Source organism: Python bivittatus, unplaced genomic scaffold (assembly GCF_059951505.1).
Source record: "Python bivittatus isolate LINGU-HERP-01145 unplaced genomic scaffold, Pbiv_v1 ctg000020_np1212, whole genome shotgun sequence".
NCBI classification, from domain to species: domain Eukaryota; kingdom Metazoa; phylum Chordata; class Lepidosauria; order Squamata; family Pythonidae; genus Python; species Python bivittatus.
In genome coordinates this window covers 37525013-37546541 of record NW_028277030.1, presented here as the reverse complement: position 1 = coordinate 37546541, position 21529 = coordinate 37525013, and the positions used below count along the sequence as shown (strand labels likewise).

Sequence of the window (21529 nt, the reverse complement as noted above, 5' to 3'; positions counted from 1 at the left end):
AAATGTTTTAAGTGGAAGTTCTTTTAAGGCAACTATGCATAAATAAGTAAATCTAGATTAACTCTATAGAGGTGTGAAAATTATATGATTAAAAAAAGATATTGAGGATTAAAAAGGAAAACATGCATGAAAATGATAAAAAGTAACACACAGTTTAACGTAATTGAGCAGCAGCAAGCTTCAAGTACACACACTTTCACTCTGCCTCCATGTTACTGGGAAGACTTCAGAGGCTTTTACTTAGTTTTACTTAGCACAGCATCATTTTGTGTCATCCTGAACAATGAATGGTAGTTAGCTAATGACATGTGTTTAGATCAAATAAACTAACCAAATCCTATTTTATAAAACAGAATAGTTTCAACACACCATAGTTAATGTTAACCACAGCTCGAAAGTTTACTGCAGCTTGGACCTGTCATGCTGAAACTATAGTTTATCACTTTATTTGGATTTATTTATTTTTATTTTATTAATCAAATTTATACGCTGCCCATCTCACTGTATAAGTTGAATGCAATTATGGATGTGCATGAAATGGAAAATATGTTTTGTTTCAAAACCAGAAAAACTATTGTGTCCCAGCAATTCTACTGAATTTTCAGTTTGACCACAAGTTGGCTGAAACAAAATTTGAGGAGATCCCAGAATGATTACCTGGAGCAAGCAGAGCAAAGCTGAAATGTGTCATTCCACCTCCCCATGACTAGGGGTCACTCCATCTTCATAGCATTTTCTCTTCCTTCCCTCCCTCCCATCAACCACTGCGGCCACTGGCCTGTGCGGCCATTTCTTCTTGCAATGGTCTCAACAGTAAAGAACAGGCTCTCAACGGGGCATTTCCCACCAGCTCCTCTGCCCAAAACAATTGTATTTTGGTCATATCCAGAATACAATAACCCAATGTCATTCTGTATATGGACCAATGCATCTAAAATATCATATTTCAGTCTAGGTATTATTGACCACCCCAAACCAGTGTTATGCACATAGAATTTTTCATACATGGAATGTTGCATGCATCCCTGAAGTATTTCTTTGAATGTGGAGCATTTTAAAACCATAAAATATTCACCTCATAACAGCTTCTCAAAACTTCAGAATGTCTAACGAATAGTAAAAAGCTTCAGAATGATGAACCAAACAAAATTCATTCTATCAGCTGTATATAAGCATAGGAATATGTACTGAAGTACATGCTTTGTAATAGTGTAATCCACATATGAAGGCAGAAGTTTATAAATGGAGAACACAGTGTTGTAATAAACCTTTCTGAGCATCTTTAAAACGTCTAATTTTTGAATTGCTCAGTCACTGAAGATGTGCTTCTCTCATTGCTCCAGTTCATATAACAAATCTGATGAAAGGTTAAGTGCAATGATTTAGAAAATCCCAAATGGTATCAGGCTAGAAAGAATGTCAGACCTACCAACTGACATTCATGTATGCACATACTAATCATGCATTCAGCAATGAAGTCCTCATATTCTCCAATTTGGTTACAGTGAAGCAAATTTTGAGTTCCCAAGTAATAACAACTGCTACCTTCCAAACCACTAACTAATACTATACCACTTAGCCCAGAACATGTACACAAGATATTAAACTGCAAGAGAAAAGAGTATTTCTGCCTTTCCATAGCAAAACTGAAATGAGATATGCTTTATTAAAGCTATTTTATTCTTTGTATTAGTCCGGTTTTCCAGGGTTCTGTATGTTAGTACAGCTTTAGAACCAACTATATCTGGCTGAACATCACAAACAGAGGTCTGCAGAAATTATTGCATTTATACTTAAAAGCTTCATACAGTTCTATCATTCTTGCTTTATTATTCCCCTGAGCATACCATGCATTTTTTTTTAAGTCCTTAAACTTATATTTAAAACTTCTTTCGCTAAGGATTGAAGGAAACTCACCCGATGCTGTAAAACATGTTGATCCAAAGGTTCTTAATAGCTGAAACGCAATTAACAAGCAATTTCTGAAAGTGATTAGAAAAGGAAGCATACAAACCCAGTGTCCTTTCAAAGGTGTTGACCACGGTTTGAGCAAGATGGCTATTCCCTCGTCTCCCAGAGCTCTACACCTGCCAGAGACCATTGTCTTATGATCTCCTCATGAGGAGGAACTGTCTGGAGCACTTGTGGGCAATCTCAAGTCCCCTCCTTGTCCAGAGAGGAATTATCGAAGAGCTGGTCTACTCGCCAGCTCTTCATTCCGCTGCGGATGTTGGCTCCACTTTTCGCGGAGCCATCTTCAGTCCATCATTTCTTCCCCAGAAGTCAGCATACCATGTATTTGTGGCTAAGCAGGCATGTGGACTTTCCATTATGAACCCAATTCGATCAAGTAGCCTATTCATATTATTTTAAAAATATCTTTAAATATTTATAATATTTATAAAACCATAAGTGGAATTTAATGCATTTAAGATAGAATATGCATAAAGTTTTATTTCATTCTGAACTATTTTTACAATTTACAACTCTAACTATAAAAGCACTCTTAGGAGAATCTATTTAGATATCTCTTGAAAATCAGCATCTGTTTCTCATCAAACTAAGAAAATTAACAAATTGAAACTCTTAATTAGCATTGTGTTTTTCGCCCTAAGTTGCTTTCCATTATGTTTATGGAAGTAAGAAGAGGCAGCCATCCAGTTAGGCTTCAAACACATTTACAGTTTTGTTTTTACAAAAACTGTAGAAACTACACCATATGCCCAGAACAAGCACAGCCAAAGATAATGTTCTCAGAGCCCACTTCATTAAACTTCTCCATGGACAATGTAGATATCTCTGAACATTATAGAACTAAGGTAATAAAAACTTAAGCACGGTTGTTATATGCGAAACGTGTAGAGAAGACCCATTGCTGCATGTTGGAATAGCAGCAACATAGAATTAGGAAAGCAACTTTGCTGGCACTATGCTTTGAGGGGTGGAAAAAGGAAGATATTCTTTTCAGCGGTTTTGCTCTTTTTCTCTGGCTTCTCTATTCCTCTTCCCGGTTTATCTTTCTCTTCCACACCACCAAGCCAACTTGTAATTCTCACCAGCCACAGGGAAACCCTGGCCTGCCACTGTCATTCTCCTGTCTCTGGTTTTCCTACCCATGGTTCCCTCTTTCCTGCCGTACTATCCATTCATCTTTCCTATTTATCTCAACTGCACTTCCCCAACCTTGGTGCATCTATTTCATCACAAATCCCACTAATATTTCCTACCCATCCTTGCTCTGATTAATCGAGGTCCCCCAATGATATTTCTAGGACTTGCCTGGTCTTCCATGACATTGCCAACAATTTGTTTATTGGTACGTATCCTACTGTAATCAATGACACCCAGCTGTTTCTCCCTACCCCACCTTTCATGGGTTGCAGGACACACTTCACATTAAAGCCCCGGCTTGTAGAAACCTACCATTTCCCCCCATTAATATATTTCTGTGGCACTGCATGCAAATGTAAGTGTGAGAAGCTAAAGGCCAGAACTTGGTTTCAAGTAGTTGAGGTTACTGCCAGGGCAATGGTGCTATCTTCTTTCTTTTTGTGGGAGTGAGGAAGAAATATAGGGACATACCGGCAGCATGGTGGTATGGATGCCAAAAGCAAGAACAGAAGATACGCTTGAAAAATAACACTATCTAATAGAAAGACTAGGAGCTATGCTTTAATAAAAGCAAGCCAGCCAGTGGCTCACTCCCTGGAAGCAAGAGAGATTCTATCTAAATCACTTGGTTATTAAACAAGATTTATATAGAAAATAAAGCCATTGTGCCTTCTGCTTCCTGTCTTCCTACATCTGGCCTTTCCAACACTATGATTCTGTGACTGGGCAAATTTTAGTTTATTTGTAAGATTTACAATCTATCTCAATCCAAAGATTGAGAAACATCTTACGTTTAGCATGGATTTTACTCCAGCTGTTTAATCTCCAGGTCTTAGCAAATCTCTGGATGGCTATGAAAGTAATGCCATTCTTGCCTCAGAGCTATGTTGTTCCAAAGGAGAACTAACACTCAGAATGCCTACCCTTTGTTGGACCTCCTGATAGGAAGGGACCTTCAGCAGGCACTCTTTACTTATCCAAGTCAAGTGGTCAGAATGTACAATGGTCTCTAAGAATGTAGACTCCCAGCCATATAGAGCTTTATAAGCAATAACCAGCAGCTTCAATTGCCTTCAGAAATAAAACAAGTAACCAACACACTCCAATAACAATGGTTCTATATGACAATACTGCGATTCTCCAGTTAACATACTGGCAGCTGAGGTTTCTGGGTGGTCTTCAGGGCAGTCCCATGTGGAGCAAATTGCAGTACTTCAAACACAGGGTGACAGTGTGAATATCTCCAGTGTGTCCCATTCAAAGTCAGACCACAACTGGCAAACCAGTGAGAATTGACAAAGATTCTCCTGGCCATTACCTCCACCTGTTCTTCCAGCAAGAGCTGTGGGTCCAGAAAGACCCCCAGACTGAAAACTGATGTAAAAGCTAGATGTAAATCATAGCTAGCACTATGGGCCTTGCAGTCATCTGGGATTCATTCAAGCTTATAATCCTCTTCAAATTTGGTGATGCCACCTGCAGGGCAAGTGGATTATTCCAGTTGGTAGTGATGGATGAGGAATGGTGAGCCCTCATTGTGGAATGCTACAAGGCTTGGACCACTGCCCTATGTTATTTAATATCTATATGAAACCATTGGAAGAGGTCATCCATCAGTTTGGGTGAGGCATCAGCTATATATTTCCATTCCAAGCTGTGCTGAAGTGACAATCCTCATACAATTTTCAAACTCTGAGAAAACTGGATAAAACAAAAAGAATCTAAAACTGAATCTGAGCAACACGAAGGTAGTGTTCACACAGAATTCATCTGGGTTTGAATGGGGCCACACTCCTCCTGCAAGGAGTTCTTCTAGACAACTGCTCCTGCTTGATCAATATCTGAAATCCATAACCAGTTGCAGCCCTTTTTGGGAAAGGGGCACTGCAGCAATGACACAACTAACTTGCAAGTATTGTATTGGTTGCTGATGCATTTCTGGGTACAACTCAAAGTTCTAATGTTAATCTATATAGACCTACACGGCTGGGCTCTTTCTCCCCCTTTTCCCACTTTCTCAGAACATAATCTGCTTCTCCATAATTAGTGTCAGAAGGGATGCCTCATGTCCTTCCACCTGAAAGATGAGCAGATGAAAGCCCAGAGAGAGGTGTTACTGGTGATTGTACATCATCACAGAATAGCTTGCCTCCAAAGATCCAGATGGTTCCTTCATTTTTAGGAAGACAGGGAATATGGTTTTATTCCATAGGCATGTGGGCTTAAACAATCTCTTGCTTCCAGGGAGTGAGCCACTGACTGCCTACCTTTGGACTTTTAGTGTGTGTGTGTGTGTGTGTGTGTGTGTGTGTATTAATTAGAATCTCATTGAATGGTATTCCGGAGTTTTACAGGAATTAATAATATAGCTCTTATTTGTAAGTTTTTATGAACTGTAAAACATCCAGTCTTGTGAATGAGGGTGGGATATACATTTTCCAATAAATAAATAGGTATAGTATACTGTAGTGGTAAGCAGCCTGTACCTAGTAACCCACCTTCACACAAATACAAAGCACTGTGTCACTAGGCAAGAAGGAAAAGTCTAATATCACCAGTATATAGACTCCATGAAGTTACTTACAAGGTCATGCAGTCCTCCACAGAAAATAAGTGCGTCAATCCTTGTGGACCGCACAAGTTCTGAAAGGTTCTTTCTCTTTTCATTCATAATTTAATTAAGTAATAGCCAGTTGGATTAATTAATCCTAACCCTAACTAAAATTAAAAACAAAACACAAGGACATAACCTTTAAACATTCTATTGTTTCTTGAATGAAAGTCATAATTCAGCATCTAATCTCATTTCAATTTTTGTAGGCCTGCAACTTTAAAGCAAAATCCTTTATATGTGTACTAAAAATGCTACTGAGTTCAAAGAGGCTTTCTACCAGAAGAGTATAGTACACAGGATTATAGACAAAATCAACTGATTTACAGAAGCCACAAAAGCATTAATGTAGCATTTTAAAAAATCTTCATCCAGCAGGACTGGTCGTTGCAGGGATTCAAAATCTAGAACTTCTAAAACTGTTTAAGCTACACAGAAATAGGATCTCTCTCTATTCCCTGTGCCAGTTCTGGGGCTTGATGTACAGTGATTACCCCTGATGAGCTTAGTTAATGGGCAGCTGATGCCATTATTTTTCAGTACTGCTCTTGCTTTTAATTGGCATCTGTCTTCCCCTCATTCAAAATCGACAGCAGACTAAACAACATTCATGGAGGAAATGTTCCAAAAGGACAGGAAATGGGCAGTGATTACATTTGGTAAGTTTAGTTAAATGGAAGACTGCCAAAAAGACTAGATATCAAATCGCCTACATATGATTGTAGCAGATTAAAGTGCCGTGGTGACAACACAAGCACAATTCAAGTCCTTACTTATTGACTTAATTTTTGAGAAGCTAGACCAAAATGAGATGCATCCACAGCAGTGAAGCCCTCAGGCAACTACACATCCCTGATGAGAAATAAAAAGTACAATGTTCTGTAATTAATATAATAGGCCTTACTTAGAATCACATTAGACTCAGAGATAATAGTGTTAAACAAGATTCAGAAGTTAATTTCTGAAATACAAGACACTATTTATTTATTTATATAGCCACCCATCTCACGTATGTGACTCTAGGCAGCTCACACCCTTAAAAATGGTAAACAATAAATAGTCGCAAATAAACAACTAAAATGAAAACCATTAAAAACCAATTAAAACAGTTAAAACTTAATTTGTAGGGGAGTACAATCCATGCAATGAGTAACAATACAATCAGCTAACAGGCTCCATACCACCACTGGATCCCCAGGCCTGATGGCAAACCATGTCTTAAGAGCCTTTCAAAAGCCCAGCAGGTTCAGGGCCAGCCTAACCTCAGATGGAATGATGTTCCAAAGAGCGGGTGCTGTGGCAAAAAAAGGTTTTTCTCCTGGGTCCCATCAGATGACATTCCTTGGTAGACTGGACCTGTAACATGCCTTTTCCGCCGGCTCTGATGAGACAGATAGATGCAACCAGGGAGAGGCAGTCCCTCAAATAACCTGGCCCCATGCCATGCAGAGCTTTATAGGTCATTACAGCATCTTGAATTAAATCTGGAAGCAAAGTGGCAACTAATGCAGCTCACAGAGCAGAGGTGTAACATGCACTGATCAAGGACATAACTGCCCGCACCTTAGCATATTGCACCAGCTGTAGCTTCCGGGTGCTCTTCAAGGGCAGCCCCATGTAGAGTAATCTGTTCTGGAGGTGACCAGGGCCTAAGTGACTGAGAGTAGAGCCTCCTAATCCAGGAATGCTTAAATCCAATTCAATATCTTTCTGACTTTGAAAAACTACTCTAATGAAATATATAGAGACTAAGTGTGGTTATTCAGTGATAACAAAGACAACAGGTGTATCAATATAACATATTAGTCTACGGTTTATATTATTTAGTTATTAAAACAAGCCAGACACAAGCCAGTTAAATACCACAGAAAACAAATCTGAAATAAGCCAGGAAACCAAAACAACTGGATCCTCATAGAAAAGCCACCAGCTTTTCAACAAGGGAACTGCTTTCAAAGCTTTGAACTAACTAAAACATTTTTGGTAGGGCAGTTTCCAAACTGAGATTTTCTAGCCTAATTTTTACATAATTGATGGAAATCACTAACTACTACTACTAGCAGGTGCCATTCTTTTCAGCCAATACTTTCATATCCTGCTTATGAACTTCTCACTATGGGAACATGGATGGATTAAACATGCTGAACCTGATCCAGCATTGTGTTTTCTAATTTCTTGCAGATAATAATAATTGAATCCAAAATGAGCAACGCAATTTTGATTGATTTCAAATGGTTAGGAAGCTATACTTCAGAAATCCAAAACATAGTAGATATCAAGCACCTCAAGGTTTTAAATTAAGTATGGCCAAAAGCCCATTATCTGGCTGGAACTTGCAAAGAAAGTACACAACTATCAACACATTGAGAAACTGAAGTACCAGCATTCATATACTTTGCTCTACTATGTGTCAATTAAAATAGGTATGAAAGTGAAATTAAGTGAAAGAGGCCAGAGCAATTCACTGATAAACAGCAAACTGAAGAAATGCCATTTGCATTACCTAACAAAACTCACCAAAAAGATTCTTTAAAAAACTAACAACAATAAAATCTTAGAGCAGCTACCTGGAGAAAAATTAAATTTCACTAACTTCTGTATCTTCCCCCCCACTTTTTTCACCCTTCCTTATCCAGCATGTCAGTAACTGAAATACAGAGCATTAGCTCCTCCAACCGACTATCCAGGACACTGTCTTCCTTCTTCCATACAGCTAAGGTACTCTGAACAGCATTTGAGGAATCTGTATGCATACTGAATGCTATGCATGTATGTACTGAACAATTCATGTACAAATCTGAAAAACTAAGATGCCAATACAGTTTAAAGAAGAATCAAGCTGAAGAAGAATAACAGTCTCCAATTCAGGAAATATTAGTAGCAATATTACACAATTTACTTTCATTTTTGGTCATACTGCACCTTTCCTTTAATTTGCTGCAACCATGGGGGGGGGGGATTTTTAAAAAATGTTGCATCCAAGTTCATTTTTTTAAAAGAACTTTTTCCTCCTCTCTTGTTAAATCCAGGGTAATTCACAACTAATCTATCTATCTATCTCCCGTCAATATAGTTAAGTAGCTAGTTAATTATATAATTAATTAAGCTAGTTAATATATATTAGCTGGCTAATTAATATTAATAAATAAATTAAGCGTATGTATGTGTGTGTGTGTGTGTCTTCTAGTTAAATCCAGGGTAATTCACAAATGCACACACACACACACAAGACAACTCTGTGACCCATTTGGTCATCCTTTGAGAGAAAGGTAGCACAGTCTGATGTGACCAGAATGAACATTAAATTTTAGGCTGACCATATTTTTTTCACTCCAATGCTGGACAGTCCCATGATCATCTAAGAAGAGTATATATCATAAATAGAAAAATAATTGTAGTGGCAAACGAACTTCAATAATAAGTCAATATTTACTTACCTAAACAGAATGATCATGGGCAGGCAAAAAAGCAGTGGGAGCGGGAGCAACTTTTGACTTACTGGCAGCTTCCCCATTGACTTTGCTTGTGGGAAGCTGGCAGGGAACATCAGAAATCACGATCACATGACTGCAGGGACGCTGCAACGCCCACAACTTTGCAAATAAAACTGATCTGAACATTGTGGAAATTTCATTTCCACAGGAGTAATGGGTCCCGGATTTTTTACACATTCTTAAATTAGCGGATTTTACATACCTTGATTCAAAAATTGTTGATTCAAAAATGCACCATTTGGGCTAACTTGAGGGTACAAATAAATAGATAAACACAATGAGAATTTTAATAGTGTGTGTATGTATATGTATATATATGTGTGTATGTATATATACAGTATACACACACACACATATACAGTGGGGCAAAAAAGTATTTAGTCAGCCACCAATTGTGCAAGTTCTCCCACTTAAAAAGATGAGAGAGGCCTGTAATTTTCATCATAGGTATACCTCAACTATGAGAGACAAAATGAGAAAAAAAATCCAGAAAATCACATTGTCTGATTTTTAAAGAATTTATTTGCAAATCATGGTGGAAAATAAGTATTTGGTCACCTACAAACAAGCAAGATGTCTGGCCCTCACAGACCTGTAACTACTTCTTTAAGAGGCTCCTCTGTCCTCCACCCGTTACCTGTAGTAATGGCACCTGTTTGACCTTGTTATCAGTATAAAAGACACCTGTCCACAACCTCCAACAGTCACACTCCAAACTCCACTATGGCCAAGACCAAATGCATATGGTGTCTGGTTGAAGGACACCAGAAACAAAATTGTAGACCTGCACCAGGCTGGGAAGACTGAATCTGCAATAGGCAAGCAGCTTGGTGTGAAGAAATCAACTGTGGGAGCAATAATTAGAAAATGGAAGACATACAAGACCACTGATAATCTCCCTTGATCTGGGGCTCCATGCAAGATCTCACCCTGTGGGGTCAAAATGATCACAAGAACGGTGAGGAAAAATCCCAGAACCACATGGGGGGACCTAGTGAATGACCTGCAGAGAGCTGGGACCAAAGTAACAAAGGCTACTATCAGTAACACACTACGCCGCCAGGGCCTCAAATCCTGCAGTGCCAGATGTGTCCCCCTGCTTAAGCCAGTACATGTCTGGGCCGTCTGAAGTTTGCTAGAGAGCATTGGGATGATCCAGAAGAGGATTGGGAGAATGTCATATGGTCAGATGAAACCAAAGTAGAACGTTTTGGTCTAAACTCAACTCGTCGTGTTTGGAGGAGAGAGAATGCTGAGTTGCATCCAAAGAACACCATACCTACTGTGAAGCATGGGGGTGGAAACATCATGCTTTGGGGCTGTTTTTCTGCAAAGGGACCAGGACGACTGATCCGTGTAAAGAAAAGAATGAATGGGGCCATGTATCGTGAGATTTTGAGTGAACACCTCCTTCCATCAGCAAGGGCACTGAAGATGAAACGTGGCTGGGTCTTTCAGCATGACAATGATCCCAAACACACCACCCGGGCAACGAAGGAGTGGCTTCGTAAGAAGCATTTCAAGGTCCTGGAGTGGCCTAGCCAGTCTCCAGATCTCAACCCCATGGAAAACCTTTGGAGGGAGTTGAAAGTCCGTGTTGCCCAGCGACAGCCCCAAAACATCACTGCTCTAGAGGAGATCTGCATGGAGGAATGGGCCAAAATACCAGCAACAGTGTGTGAAAACCTTGTGAAGACTTACAGAAAACGTTTGACCTCTGTCATTGCCAACAAAGGATATAAAACAAAGTATTGAGATGAACTTTTGATATTGACCAAATACTTATTTTCCACCATGATTTGCAAATAAATTCTTTAAAAATCAGACAATGTGATTTTCTGGATTTTTTTCCCCATTTTGTCTCTCATAGTTGAGGTATACCTATGATGAAAATTACAGGCCTCTCTCATCTTTTTAAGTGGGAGAACTTGCACAACTGGTGGCTGACTAAATACTTTTTTGCCCCACTGTACATAATTAGAATTTTTCAATATAGTAAGAGTATGCAAAACAAAAAGTACACAAAACAAAAAGATAGAATATAAGGAAAAAAGAAAGGGAATGAACAGAAAACATATAATTATGCCTTCCGCCCTTTCTTCTATCTAGTAATTATCATCTTATTCTTTTCCTCATCCTCTTTGTCGCTTTTTAATCCCTAAATCCAGAAATCATCAATCTGATCTTTTCTTCTTTCAACAAAAAGTCCACATAGGGTTTCCAGTCTTTCAAAAAAAATTTTGTTGTTTTTTTCTCTGACCAGATTGGTCAGCTTCACCATTTCTGCAAATTCAGTTAATTTTATAATCTAATCTTCCACTGTAGGTATTTCATCGCTTTTCCAACTTCTTGCATACAATAATCTCGCCACAGTTAGCATATACAATATTAATTCCCCAAATTTCTTTTCTAATTCCTTGTCCATAAAACCCAATAGGAATCATTCTGGGGGCAATTCACTATTATTCTAAAAAAAGAGATTCAAACCCTGGACTGAAATCACTGAATCTATATGCCAGATTATGGCCATTATATCTTATAGTAAATCAATTCCATCACAACTCAACGTTCAGGGAAGATGACAGTTTATGGCTAGGCCAATCAGAAGTCCAGTTTCACTATGGCAGTAAATATGATTACTGATCTTAACAGGGAAAATTTACACGATAGGCAAAATGCTGTGAATAGGACATACAAGATCTATGACTGCATCCCAGTTTAACCACAACTACATTAAAAAATCATAACGGTCTACAAAGACCTGGTTCACCTACAACGCTAAAACAAAAACCATGGTTACAAGCCACAATGGCTGGGTTCATGTATTTCACTAAACAAAAACCAAACAAACCACATTAGTATGACTGACAAATCCAGCATTTCCCATCAAAAAATAAGCCTCATATTCAAAATATGAGGCATTATTTTTCCTCCTAAAAAAAAAAAAGTGAAAGCAATTGTTGAATATTTGCTTAGAATGTCCATAAAAATCTTTTAATTAGTTATCTTCACCAACAGATAGAGTTATGTTTTAATACCTTAAGAACATGTGAACTGTACACCTCCATAGGCTCCTTTGGAAAGCTCCATCATTTTAAATGAAAGCATTTATTCACATAGAATGGGTCCCAAGAACCAGCTCTTCTTCTAAGTCTCAGAGATTCTGTAAAGGTTTTACAGTGTGCCTATATAGCTTTTAAAATTTTAATTCTGTAAATATATCCAGATAGCTGTAAAGATGCTTTTCTTCTAGAAAAATAGCCAAAATAATATATAACAAATGGAAATGAAAAATTCTACAGTGAACCTTAGTATTATGACACTGATGCCAAAGTATTAATGATTTGAGTTTAATTTATAAACTAAGGTCAAACAGAAAAAAGGTCTACAAAATCCTGTCTTCTGCCCTGCATTTTTGTATGTGAAATCTGAATGCAAGACGACACATAAAGGGAGAAGGATAAGAACAGTATAAAACAGCTAGTTTGGTCTAGTGATTAAGGCTCTAGGCTAGAAAGCAGGAGACTGAGAGTTCTAGGACTCTCTTAGGCATGAAAGCCAGCTGGCTGACTTTGGGCTAGTCATTCTCTCTCAGCCCAACTCACCTCACAGGGTTGTTGTTGTGGGGAAAATAGGAGGAGGAAGTAGTATTAAGTATGTTCACCACCTTGAGTTACTTATAAAAATAATAAAAGAGGGATAAAAAATCTTAAAAAAAAAAGATGACAACAAATGTTCATGATCTTAGGCCAGGGGCCCAATCTGGAGCCCCAGTACAATATGTGGGTCCTGAGACCCCTTTCTGCATCCCTTCTGATCATGACTGCCAAAAACATACTGCATACTCCCTTTCCTCTACTGGATTCCATTCCTGGAGAGGAATGAAAGGAGCTGTTCCATTCACAGAGAGGCTAGTTCAGATCCTGCCTATTGTATCAGTATTAAAATATGGTGCAATGAAAGCTGAAGTTCAAAAGAAAAAGCCATCCCAAAATTGTTGTACAAATTAATATGCCATGCTTTTGTCGAAGATTTTTAATTTAATTCTCTTCCAGACTGTTTATTAAGTTGTCTGCTTTTGGAGCTTAGCTCTGATCTTTTCTTTAGAAATAAAACTTAAACCAATAGACCCCCAGACAAATCTTGTTAACCTTTGGCATTCAGTTGTACTCTACTATAACAACTTTGTCAGCCGAGCTGACCTTCACAAACTTCAATTTAACTCATTCCCTTCAAACTCCTTTCTCCAGTGACTTCCTCCTAAATCAAGAATCAAATGCTATCAACATCATAGCAACATAATCTAACATTTGCTGCAAATCATGTGTTTTCAGCCAACAACATGGTATCTGTATAGAAGAGTAAATCATATCCAAACCAATGTTCCTCTGATATCATCACAAGCATTCTTTATACATTTATTCATAAATACATTAAAAACCAAAGAGACATCTCACATATTTGTCTTGAAGTCCTAAGTGTTGAACTGCCAGATAAGCAGTCTATTTATTTACAGACATGACTTCTTCCTTCCTATACCACTCTTACTACTTTCCAAGGTTACTTCCATTCTCATTGGTTCATTGCTGTCTTAACTTTGAAAAAATATTGCTATTGCTCTTCTGTACAACCACTAGTCACAGATGCAGCTTTCATAAAAGTTTGGGGATACAGCTCTGTGTGTGTGTGTGTGTACACATTCTCCAGAAACCTGCCAATACTGTTCATGGTGCATTTTCTGGAAAAGCATGCTGATTTGGGTTACTGATTTTTTTCCCCTTATATTCTCTTTTGGAATTTCAAGTTGTAAAAAGAATTGGGTTGTTTTGGGAAGGGGGAAGTTGAAGTATCTATATGCATGATTGCACATTTGCTTTATGTCAAATTCAGGTGTTAGAATGCAAATGGAGGAAATATTGTTCAGTTTGTACTGTAAATTGTTCCTGCACAAGTCAATTAGGTGTTCAGCACTGTTTTTTGCTTTGGGAGTTAGGCTGTAAAAAAAGGTATCAAAATATGTGCTTCAACTTGTTGCCTGCAATCTGCATGCACAAAGTAGAAAATGAGGTTGGGGGCAAACTTTAAAAAAATAACAGCTAAACAACTTCATTGGTTTTCTTGAATGAGACTTGCTTACTTGACTCAAATTTTAATCTCAAAACCAGGAAGTGCTAATTGAAAGAGCATTGATGAGATTACTGTATCATTTCCTGGAATCATTTATTTCCTATTGGGATATTTTAATGCTTTCAAAAAGTTTTCAAAAATCCTCCCTTTTGCCAACTTTTCTTCAAGTTGGCTGGCAGACAGCAGTCACAAAAGATTACCACTCCATCTAGTGTTGTGATCCTGGGTACAAAACATGGAACAAAAAGTTTGTCCCAATCTTCCATTATTTTGAATCACTGGAACGTTCAGCCTGTTTTGTGTTTTGCCCATCAAAATGCAGCTAAATGGGAATGTCCCAGTGGAATATTTTGAGTTATTTTGTCTTGTACCTGAAGCAAAACATATTTTGTATTTCATGCACACTCCTGCTGAGGTTCCAGAGTAAGGTATGCACAACTAATGTAAGGTATGTCATATGGCACTTTTTTGGGTGTGTAGCAGGTGGTGCCTTCAATTCCCTCTGGCAACTACATGGACAAGTCCATGCAGTTCTCTTGGCAACATTTTGCAGAAGTTCTTTGCCATTATGTTCCTTTTTAGGGCTGAAAGAGAGTGACTTGGAAACAAAAAAAGAATGTATACTCTAACAATCATTGCAGCATGTATGATGTAGCAAATTCATAACTGCTAAAATAAAAAGCTAGCAGATCAAAATGAAGTTGAGCCCAACAGCAGCAATTATTTTTGCACTGTCATATATACTTTTAGTAAGAGCTCTGAAACTAAAACCAATTATGGAGTTAGGTACTCCAAGAATATACAGTACTTACAATATCATATCCCAAATTAGCATATTGAAGAAACTTTTCAACTAAGAGACGAGATAGCTCACTAAATCTGTAACGGAAGAGGTCCATTTCTTGTTGGATAAACCATCGCTTAAGCTCCTCCCTATAATAACACAATTAATGCATAATGAAATGTAGCGATTTAGACACATACATCAGAGTTCCTCTAGAGACTTAATTTCAAAGTGATAGGAAAAATGCTTACTCACATTTAGTTTTCTGTTTTTACAACTAATTAGAACAAAATACAGTTCATCATTTGCAAATTCTTGCTAAATCATTATTGAGTTCCTATGAGTAGCATTTGCTTACAAGAGTGGAACTATTTTTGCTGCCTTTTTGCAGCTGTCTGAATATCTGCGCTACAGGAAGCTACATCTGAATTTTAGTTCATACTGCGCTTTTTCCATATGCAGTATAAACTGAAGTTCAGATGTAGCTTCCTGCAGCACAGATATTCAGACTGCTGGAAAAAGGATTTCAGTTCATACTGCATATGGGAAAAGTGCTTCCTTCCATGGATACATTAATTGGTCCCTATGTTAATTCTAGGACTTAAAGGGATTAATAAGATAAAAAGTATTGCAATCAAGTTTGGTGAACTTAGAACTCACTACTAAGTTTCAAAAAAATTCTAAGCATTCACAAATTCAGTTCTAACTTAAAACTTTGAGGTTATTATTACTGAAATGTTTTCACTAAACAGCTTTATATAACTAAGATATGTTTAAAGGGCAACTAAAACAAATTTCATTGAAAACAGTGAGAATTGCAGCAAGTACTTGCACTTCAGTTAGGAGGCTAGTTTTAGACAACAGTGAGTTGGAGACTGATTTTTTAGGAATATAACACATAATTTTAAAAGGATTATTTCATTCAACCGTGTAAGAAATTCTACAAAAGGAATATAATTTACCCAGAAAAGCTGAATGGCAATAGATAGAGTTAAAATGTTTATTTAAACTGTTTAGACCTGATGCCTTTGTACCCTCTGAAACACCATTAGGTAGTAAATCTGTTGGAGAAGGCTGCACTGAAGTTAAATCAACTATCTACTATTACCATTTTAAAAAAATAGCAGGCTTAATAAAATATTATAACCCTCAGCCTTTATATCAACTTTGTACTTTCAGAGAGGCAAGACTGGACAAAATACTTCTGTATAATCTAGGTTCAATTCATTGTTTAAAATAAAATCACAATATTGAAAAATTGAAGAAAATTATGTAATCTATAATTTATGTGTGTGTGTATATACTGTATATAATTTATATGTATGTATATAATTTATCTATGTAAGCTACTATTATAGTATGGTATATTTTATACTAATATATATAAACTGGAAAATCAACGTAACACTATATTGATGTATTTCTATCTATAGAGAAACAGATATAATTTAGGTAACTAGGTGTTTCACTTTATTAAACTGATTTCCTAGTTCAATTTACAAGGGTTCATTTTTTCCTATTTCCTTGGGTTCATTTTTTCCTCTTTGTTTGCATTTTGCTTTTAGGTAGTTTAATATAGGGTTTTTTTCCCCACCTTAATAGCTTAGGTTTCTTTTTTAAACTATATAATTATTTTATATAATATAGTAATATAGTTACATTATATTATTAAACTAATTATTACTTTTAAGGAAAATTCAATTGTAATATTTTTTACATTCAATAAACATAACTAGCAAAATAACACATGGTACAACTCTTTAACACAGCAGTATTTTGTTTAAACTTACATACTGAATATGCCAAATATACAACCAGCAAGTGTTCTTTTCATTCATAAGTAAATAAATTAAGAACTAATAATTGTGAAATCAAACTCTAGTACCAAATATTTATGAATAAAAACAATGACAATGTAAACCTTTACCTCTTGGTGGCACTGTTGAACTACTAAAATCTCTAGCAGATAATCAGCTTTGGTTCTCTTAACATACTACCACATGCATTGTAAAATTAGGCCTGTTTGTTTTAATTTGTGAACCACCTTAAAATAGGACACCACATGATACAGAAAGCTTACTTGAAGAATTAAAAAGGATATTCATTATAAGAATCTGAAGCTTACCAATAAATCCCAAAGGCAACATAAATTAGCATCTGTTAAAATATTATAAAGATACCCTTTCAAAAAGTTTCTGCATGGCACAGAAATCTTGGGACAGGAAGTGATGTATATATGATAAAATGTATTTGCTTTTAGCCAAAGCTCTATGAAGCCACTCCATTAATGGATGGTAAATGATTTTCTGCTATTTGAAACAACTTTTCTCAATTTTGCAATATTAATTTATTAATCCTTGCTGTCATAAGTGGTAAGCCAATTTCTGCTTATTGAAATGTTGCTGAAACTCCTGATGGAAGAGCCAGGATTCTTCTGATAACTTGTTTTGTAGAACCATAAAAGTTTTATCATTGCTTGTTCCCCAAATTTGAGCTTTAATTTTTCCCAATATAGGAAAGATTTTTTATAGAAAAAAACCCTGCAATTTTGCTTATTTGCTTGTGAAATTCATTTAATTCTGTAAGCTGCCTGGAGTCACTGTGTGAGAGTTGGGCAGCCATATAAGCTTGTTAAATGAATGAATGATGTTCACTGAAGTGTACATGCATATACTTTAAGGAGCATGTTTGCTCTATCTCCTGGCCACCTAAACAGCATTTATGGGGTTTTATCAATCTTTTGACAAAGAAAAATCACTTTCATCTCACAGCAACGACTGATTTCCATTTTTTTTCTTTCAGTAATCATGCATTATAAACAACGTCCACCAAAAAGGTATTATATTCAAGGAAAGACCATATCTACAGCCAATGTGCTGGCTGTTACTTATAAAGCCCTATATGGCATAGGGCCTGATTACTTGAGGCCCTATCTCCCGTAGCATCTGCTGGAGTGATTCGATCCAACAGGGTTGGTGCGCTCCAGCTTCCTTTGATTAAACAGTGCCATCTACTGGGACCCTGGAAGCACGCCTTCTCTGACACAGTGCCTGCCCTCTGGAATGAGGTTCCCCCTGAAATCTGGATAACTCCCACCCTATTGGCATTTTGGAGGACCTTAAAGACCTGGCTCTTCACCCAGGCTTTAGCATAGGGTAGGTGAAGTCCCTTCTGAATAACGTGTATATGTTTTTGTTGCTGCCTGGTTTTGCCATCTTCCTTTGTCTTTATTGTTTTTTTTTCCTGTGTTTTTACTTTGTAAATCACCCAGAGTTGCTGGGAGTCGGGCAGTGTAAAAAATTTAATATTATCTGCAAACGAAATGCTTGTTTCCTTCCTCCTACTGTTCCAACTTAGAGATTTTTCTAGCCCATTTTGGAAACCACAATTCCAAAACATATACAGCATGAAATACATCTGAAATCATAATGTACTGTAGATTTTAACATCTAGACAGTATAATAACTAGACAAATAGTACCTACGTTTGGCAGTAGGCAAGACGCAGTATAAAGTGAGAAATATGGTCTTTTCTTCTTGCATCATAATCATCTTCAATCAAAGCCTAATTAGAAAAGAATACATCAGTAAAAGAAAATCTGCATCACATACAGTATAACATATCATACATTATGTGAAAGGTAACAGTATGTAAATAGAAGGCAAGCTCATATAACCAGTTTTTCTCTTCCTTCCTATACCTTCAATCTCCTGCAACCCCCTCTCTAAAAAGCATTCTTTAGAGAATTAAAGGCCTACAAAACAGTACAAGCTATGTTTTATTAATTGTAATTAGAGGAAAACCCTTTACAAGACACTTTTGTCTAATTTGAGCCAATTACACCCACCACAGCACTGTAAACCCAACCCACAGAGATTACCCTGTTTGTCTATCACCTGAACTCTCTGGAAAAGTTTTTTCGGTAGTTAAGGAGTCTACCAGGGAAGGAAGGTGGGAGGTAAGGGAGGAAGGAGAAGTATAATCCTAATCTACTTTTGTTTTCTACAATGTTGAATTTTACCAAATTTTTTAAACATTTTGCTGTAAGAATGATAAAAAGCCAGTCATTTATACAGGCAATAGCAGGGCTAACCTCATAGTTTATTACAAGGGCCATCAACTGGAACTAGGTACACAATCATTTGGAAGTACAGGAAGGAGTACCAAATTCAAAGTTGCAGATCCCACTACATCCAAAAGACATTTAATTTGGCTCTCTCCTCAGACGGTATTTTATTTTATCCTGGGTGCCAAGCATCAAGGGCATATTATTCACCTTAACTTACATAATATGGAAATTTAAGTTGCCGAAGTTCCAACTGTAGCTTTTCTTTGTAAGAATCACCACCTTTCATATAACTCACACCCAGGTTCTCAACCGTTTTGAGTACTGCAAAGACCAGACAAGAGTCTTGAAACATGATGGTGGATCAGTGATTAAAAACATACAGTATCTGAAAAAATTCATTTCACACAATGAATATAAACTAACAATAAAAAACAGATTATAGCAATCACACATAAATTATGATAGCTACCATACTGAACAGAATTCTAAATATATTAACTCTGTAACTATGAAAAAGATGAAGATATATACAATTCCATGGAATTTCACAGAAATATAAACTTGGATCATTCTGAAAAGCTAAACATAATGAAACAACCATTTTGTGTTATATATTCTATATACTCACGTTTTAATCTATCAACTGCAAAACTTTCAAACTCCATCAGAGAAATATTTTCAGTAGGAGGCTGCAGATAGAACTGGACACTAAGAGGATATAACTCTTGTTTATCCCCCAATTTCAAAAATCCCCGTTTGCCATTTGAAGAAAATTGCATTTTTTCCACAAAAACCTATAAAGAATATTGTAAAACCTTAATAAAATAGGGAATAAACAATCAGGACTGAAAAGGATAAGCATGGTTCAGAAAATTAATTAAGTACACTAGAATACAAGTTTTATTCTGCAATAAAGTTGCTTCTAGGCTTGGTTACATGTATTTGATGTTATGATTTTCTCCCCAAACACAGCTACATAATTTTAAAAGCAATTCAAACTTTATGTTTCGTAAAATACCAAGATACTGGCAAGGAAACAGCATGAGGCAGTCACCAGGAGTTGAACTCAGCTTGAGGACATATTTACCGCAAATGAACAACATCCATGCAGAATCTCTTTGCTGCCTCCAAAGGGAAAATATGGGCAGCAGGAGGCTAGACACCTGTCCACAAGTACTTTTATAAAACTGAATTGAGGCCAGTCTCTCAGTTATTACAAAAACCATATTTGTACCCTGCATTCCTTTTGCTCCTTGGTTAGCAGCTTAATCTTCAGGTTAAAAGAAATGACAGTCATGAAGCTTCAGTAAACCACATCTGACCTTAACTGCCTAGTGTCTGATGACTAAAAATATTTGACTTGCCAAATTAATGCAGTTATCTGTATTTCTACATTATCTGTCTTTGCAAAACATGCCAATTAAATAATCCATAGCTTCCCAATTAATCCAACCGGGTGATTCCACACAATATATTGAGCTGTAAATTAACCACAATGGATGAGTTCAGTTCATCCAATACATTTAACTACAAATTTTGCAGATGCGTTTTAGTTGAGCATTGTGTGAGTACCCGCCGCCATTTAAGGAGGAGGAGGAATAACGTTGTCGAAGGTAGTACCTTTCATATCTGTCGGAACTCTAATATTTTCCACAATATTCTTTCAGAGAATCATGGTACCCACACATCTGAAGAGAGACAGATTAAGGAAAGGCATACTTCCGGAAATAGACCACCGCAGGATTTTGGTCGCATACTTGTATAAAAGAAAACACTCTAGAATTCAGTAAGGCTAACTTATAAACAAAACGCGTTTAGGATCACACCACTAGAAACGCTTGACATCAACTAAACAAGAGGGGAATCCATAAAAAAAAAAACCTACTCACCGACCAGCAGCAATCTACAAACGCTACGAGCCGACTAAACTTCCCGCGCGAAATTAGTACAAGCCGCGCCCTCCACTCCGTGACGTCATCGCCTCTCCCTCGTTAGAGCCTCCATCTGATTGGCTCTTTTGCCTGCTTCCCGGAAGTTGCCATGACAATGCCCTCATCTTTCTTCCATAGTCTGTCATTCAAAGGTTGTTGGGGGCAGGAAGGGGAAAAAAGGTTGGAAATCGCAGGAATAGCGAGTGACGGAAGGCGATCCAGCCGGAAGTAACGGTGCCTCGAGAGCGGAGAGCGCCTCCGTGTGTTTTAGAGGACTCTCTCGTTTTCGAGCCATCAGTTTGGGGGTGTTCATGAACACCATAGAGATAAATAGGTGAGCGTCGTGTGCAGCCCGCACTTCTGGTTTCTAACTTAAAGCGGCTGTCGGAGGACTAAGGGGTG

The 21529-nt window shown here is 37.3% G+C and overlaps 1 protein-coding gene across 1 annotated transcript in view; it reads right to left on the bottom strand.

The window, feature by feature from the left end:
- PRIM2 (DNA primase subunit 2) overlaps nucleotides 1–21233 on the bottom strand; it is a 103248-nt gene extending 82015 nt beyond the window's left edge. The window contains exons 1-5 of the mRNA XM_007420059.3: nucleotides 21086–21233; nucleotides 19825–19990; nucleotides 19414–19517; nucleotides 18612–18691; nucleotides 15156–15276 (exon numbers count right to left, since the gene is read on the bottom strand). Coding sequence (XP_007420121.1) covers nucleotides 15156–15276; nucleotides 18612–18691; nucleotides 19414–19517; nucleotides 19825–19975 — 456 coding nt within the window. The 5' untranslated portion in view covers nucleotides 19976–19990; nucleotides 21086–21233. The remainder of the gene's footprint in view (nucleotides 1–15155; nucleotides 15277–18611; nucleotides 18692–19413; nucleotides 19518–19824; nucleotides 19991–21085) is intronic.
- Nucleotides 21234–21529: the final 296 nt, after the last annotated feature.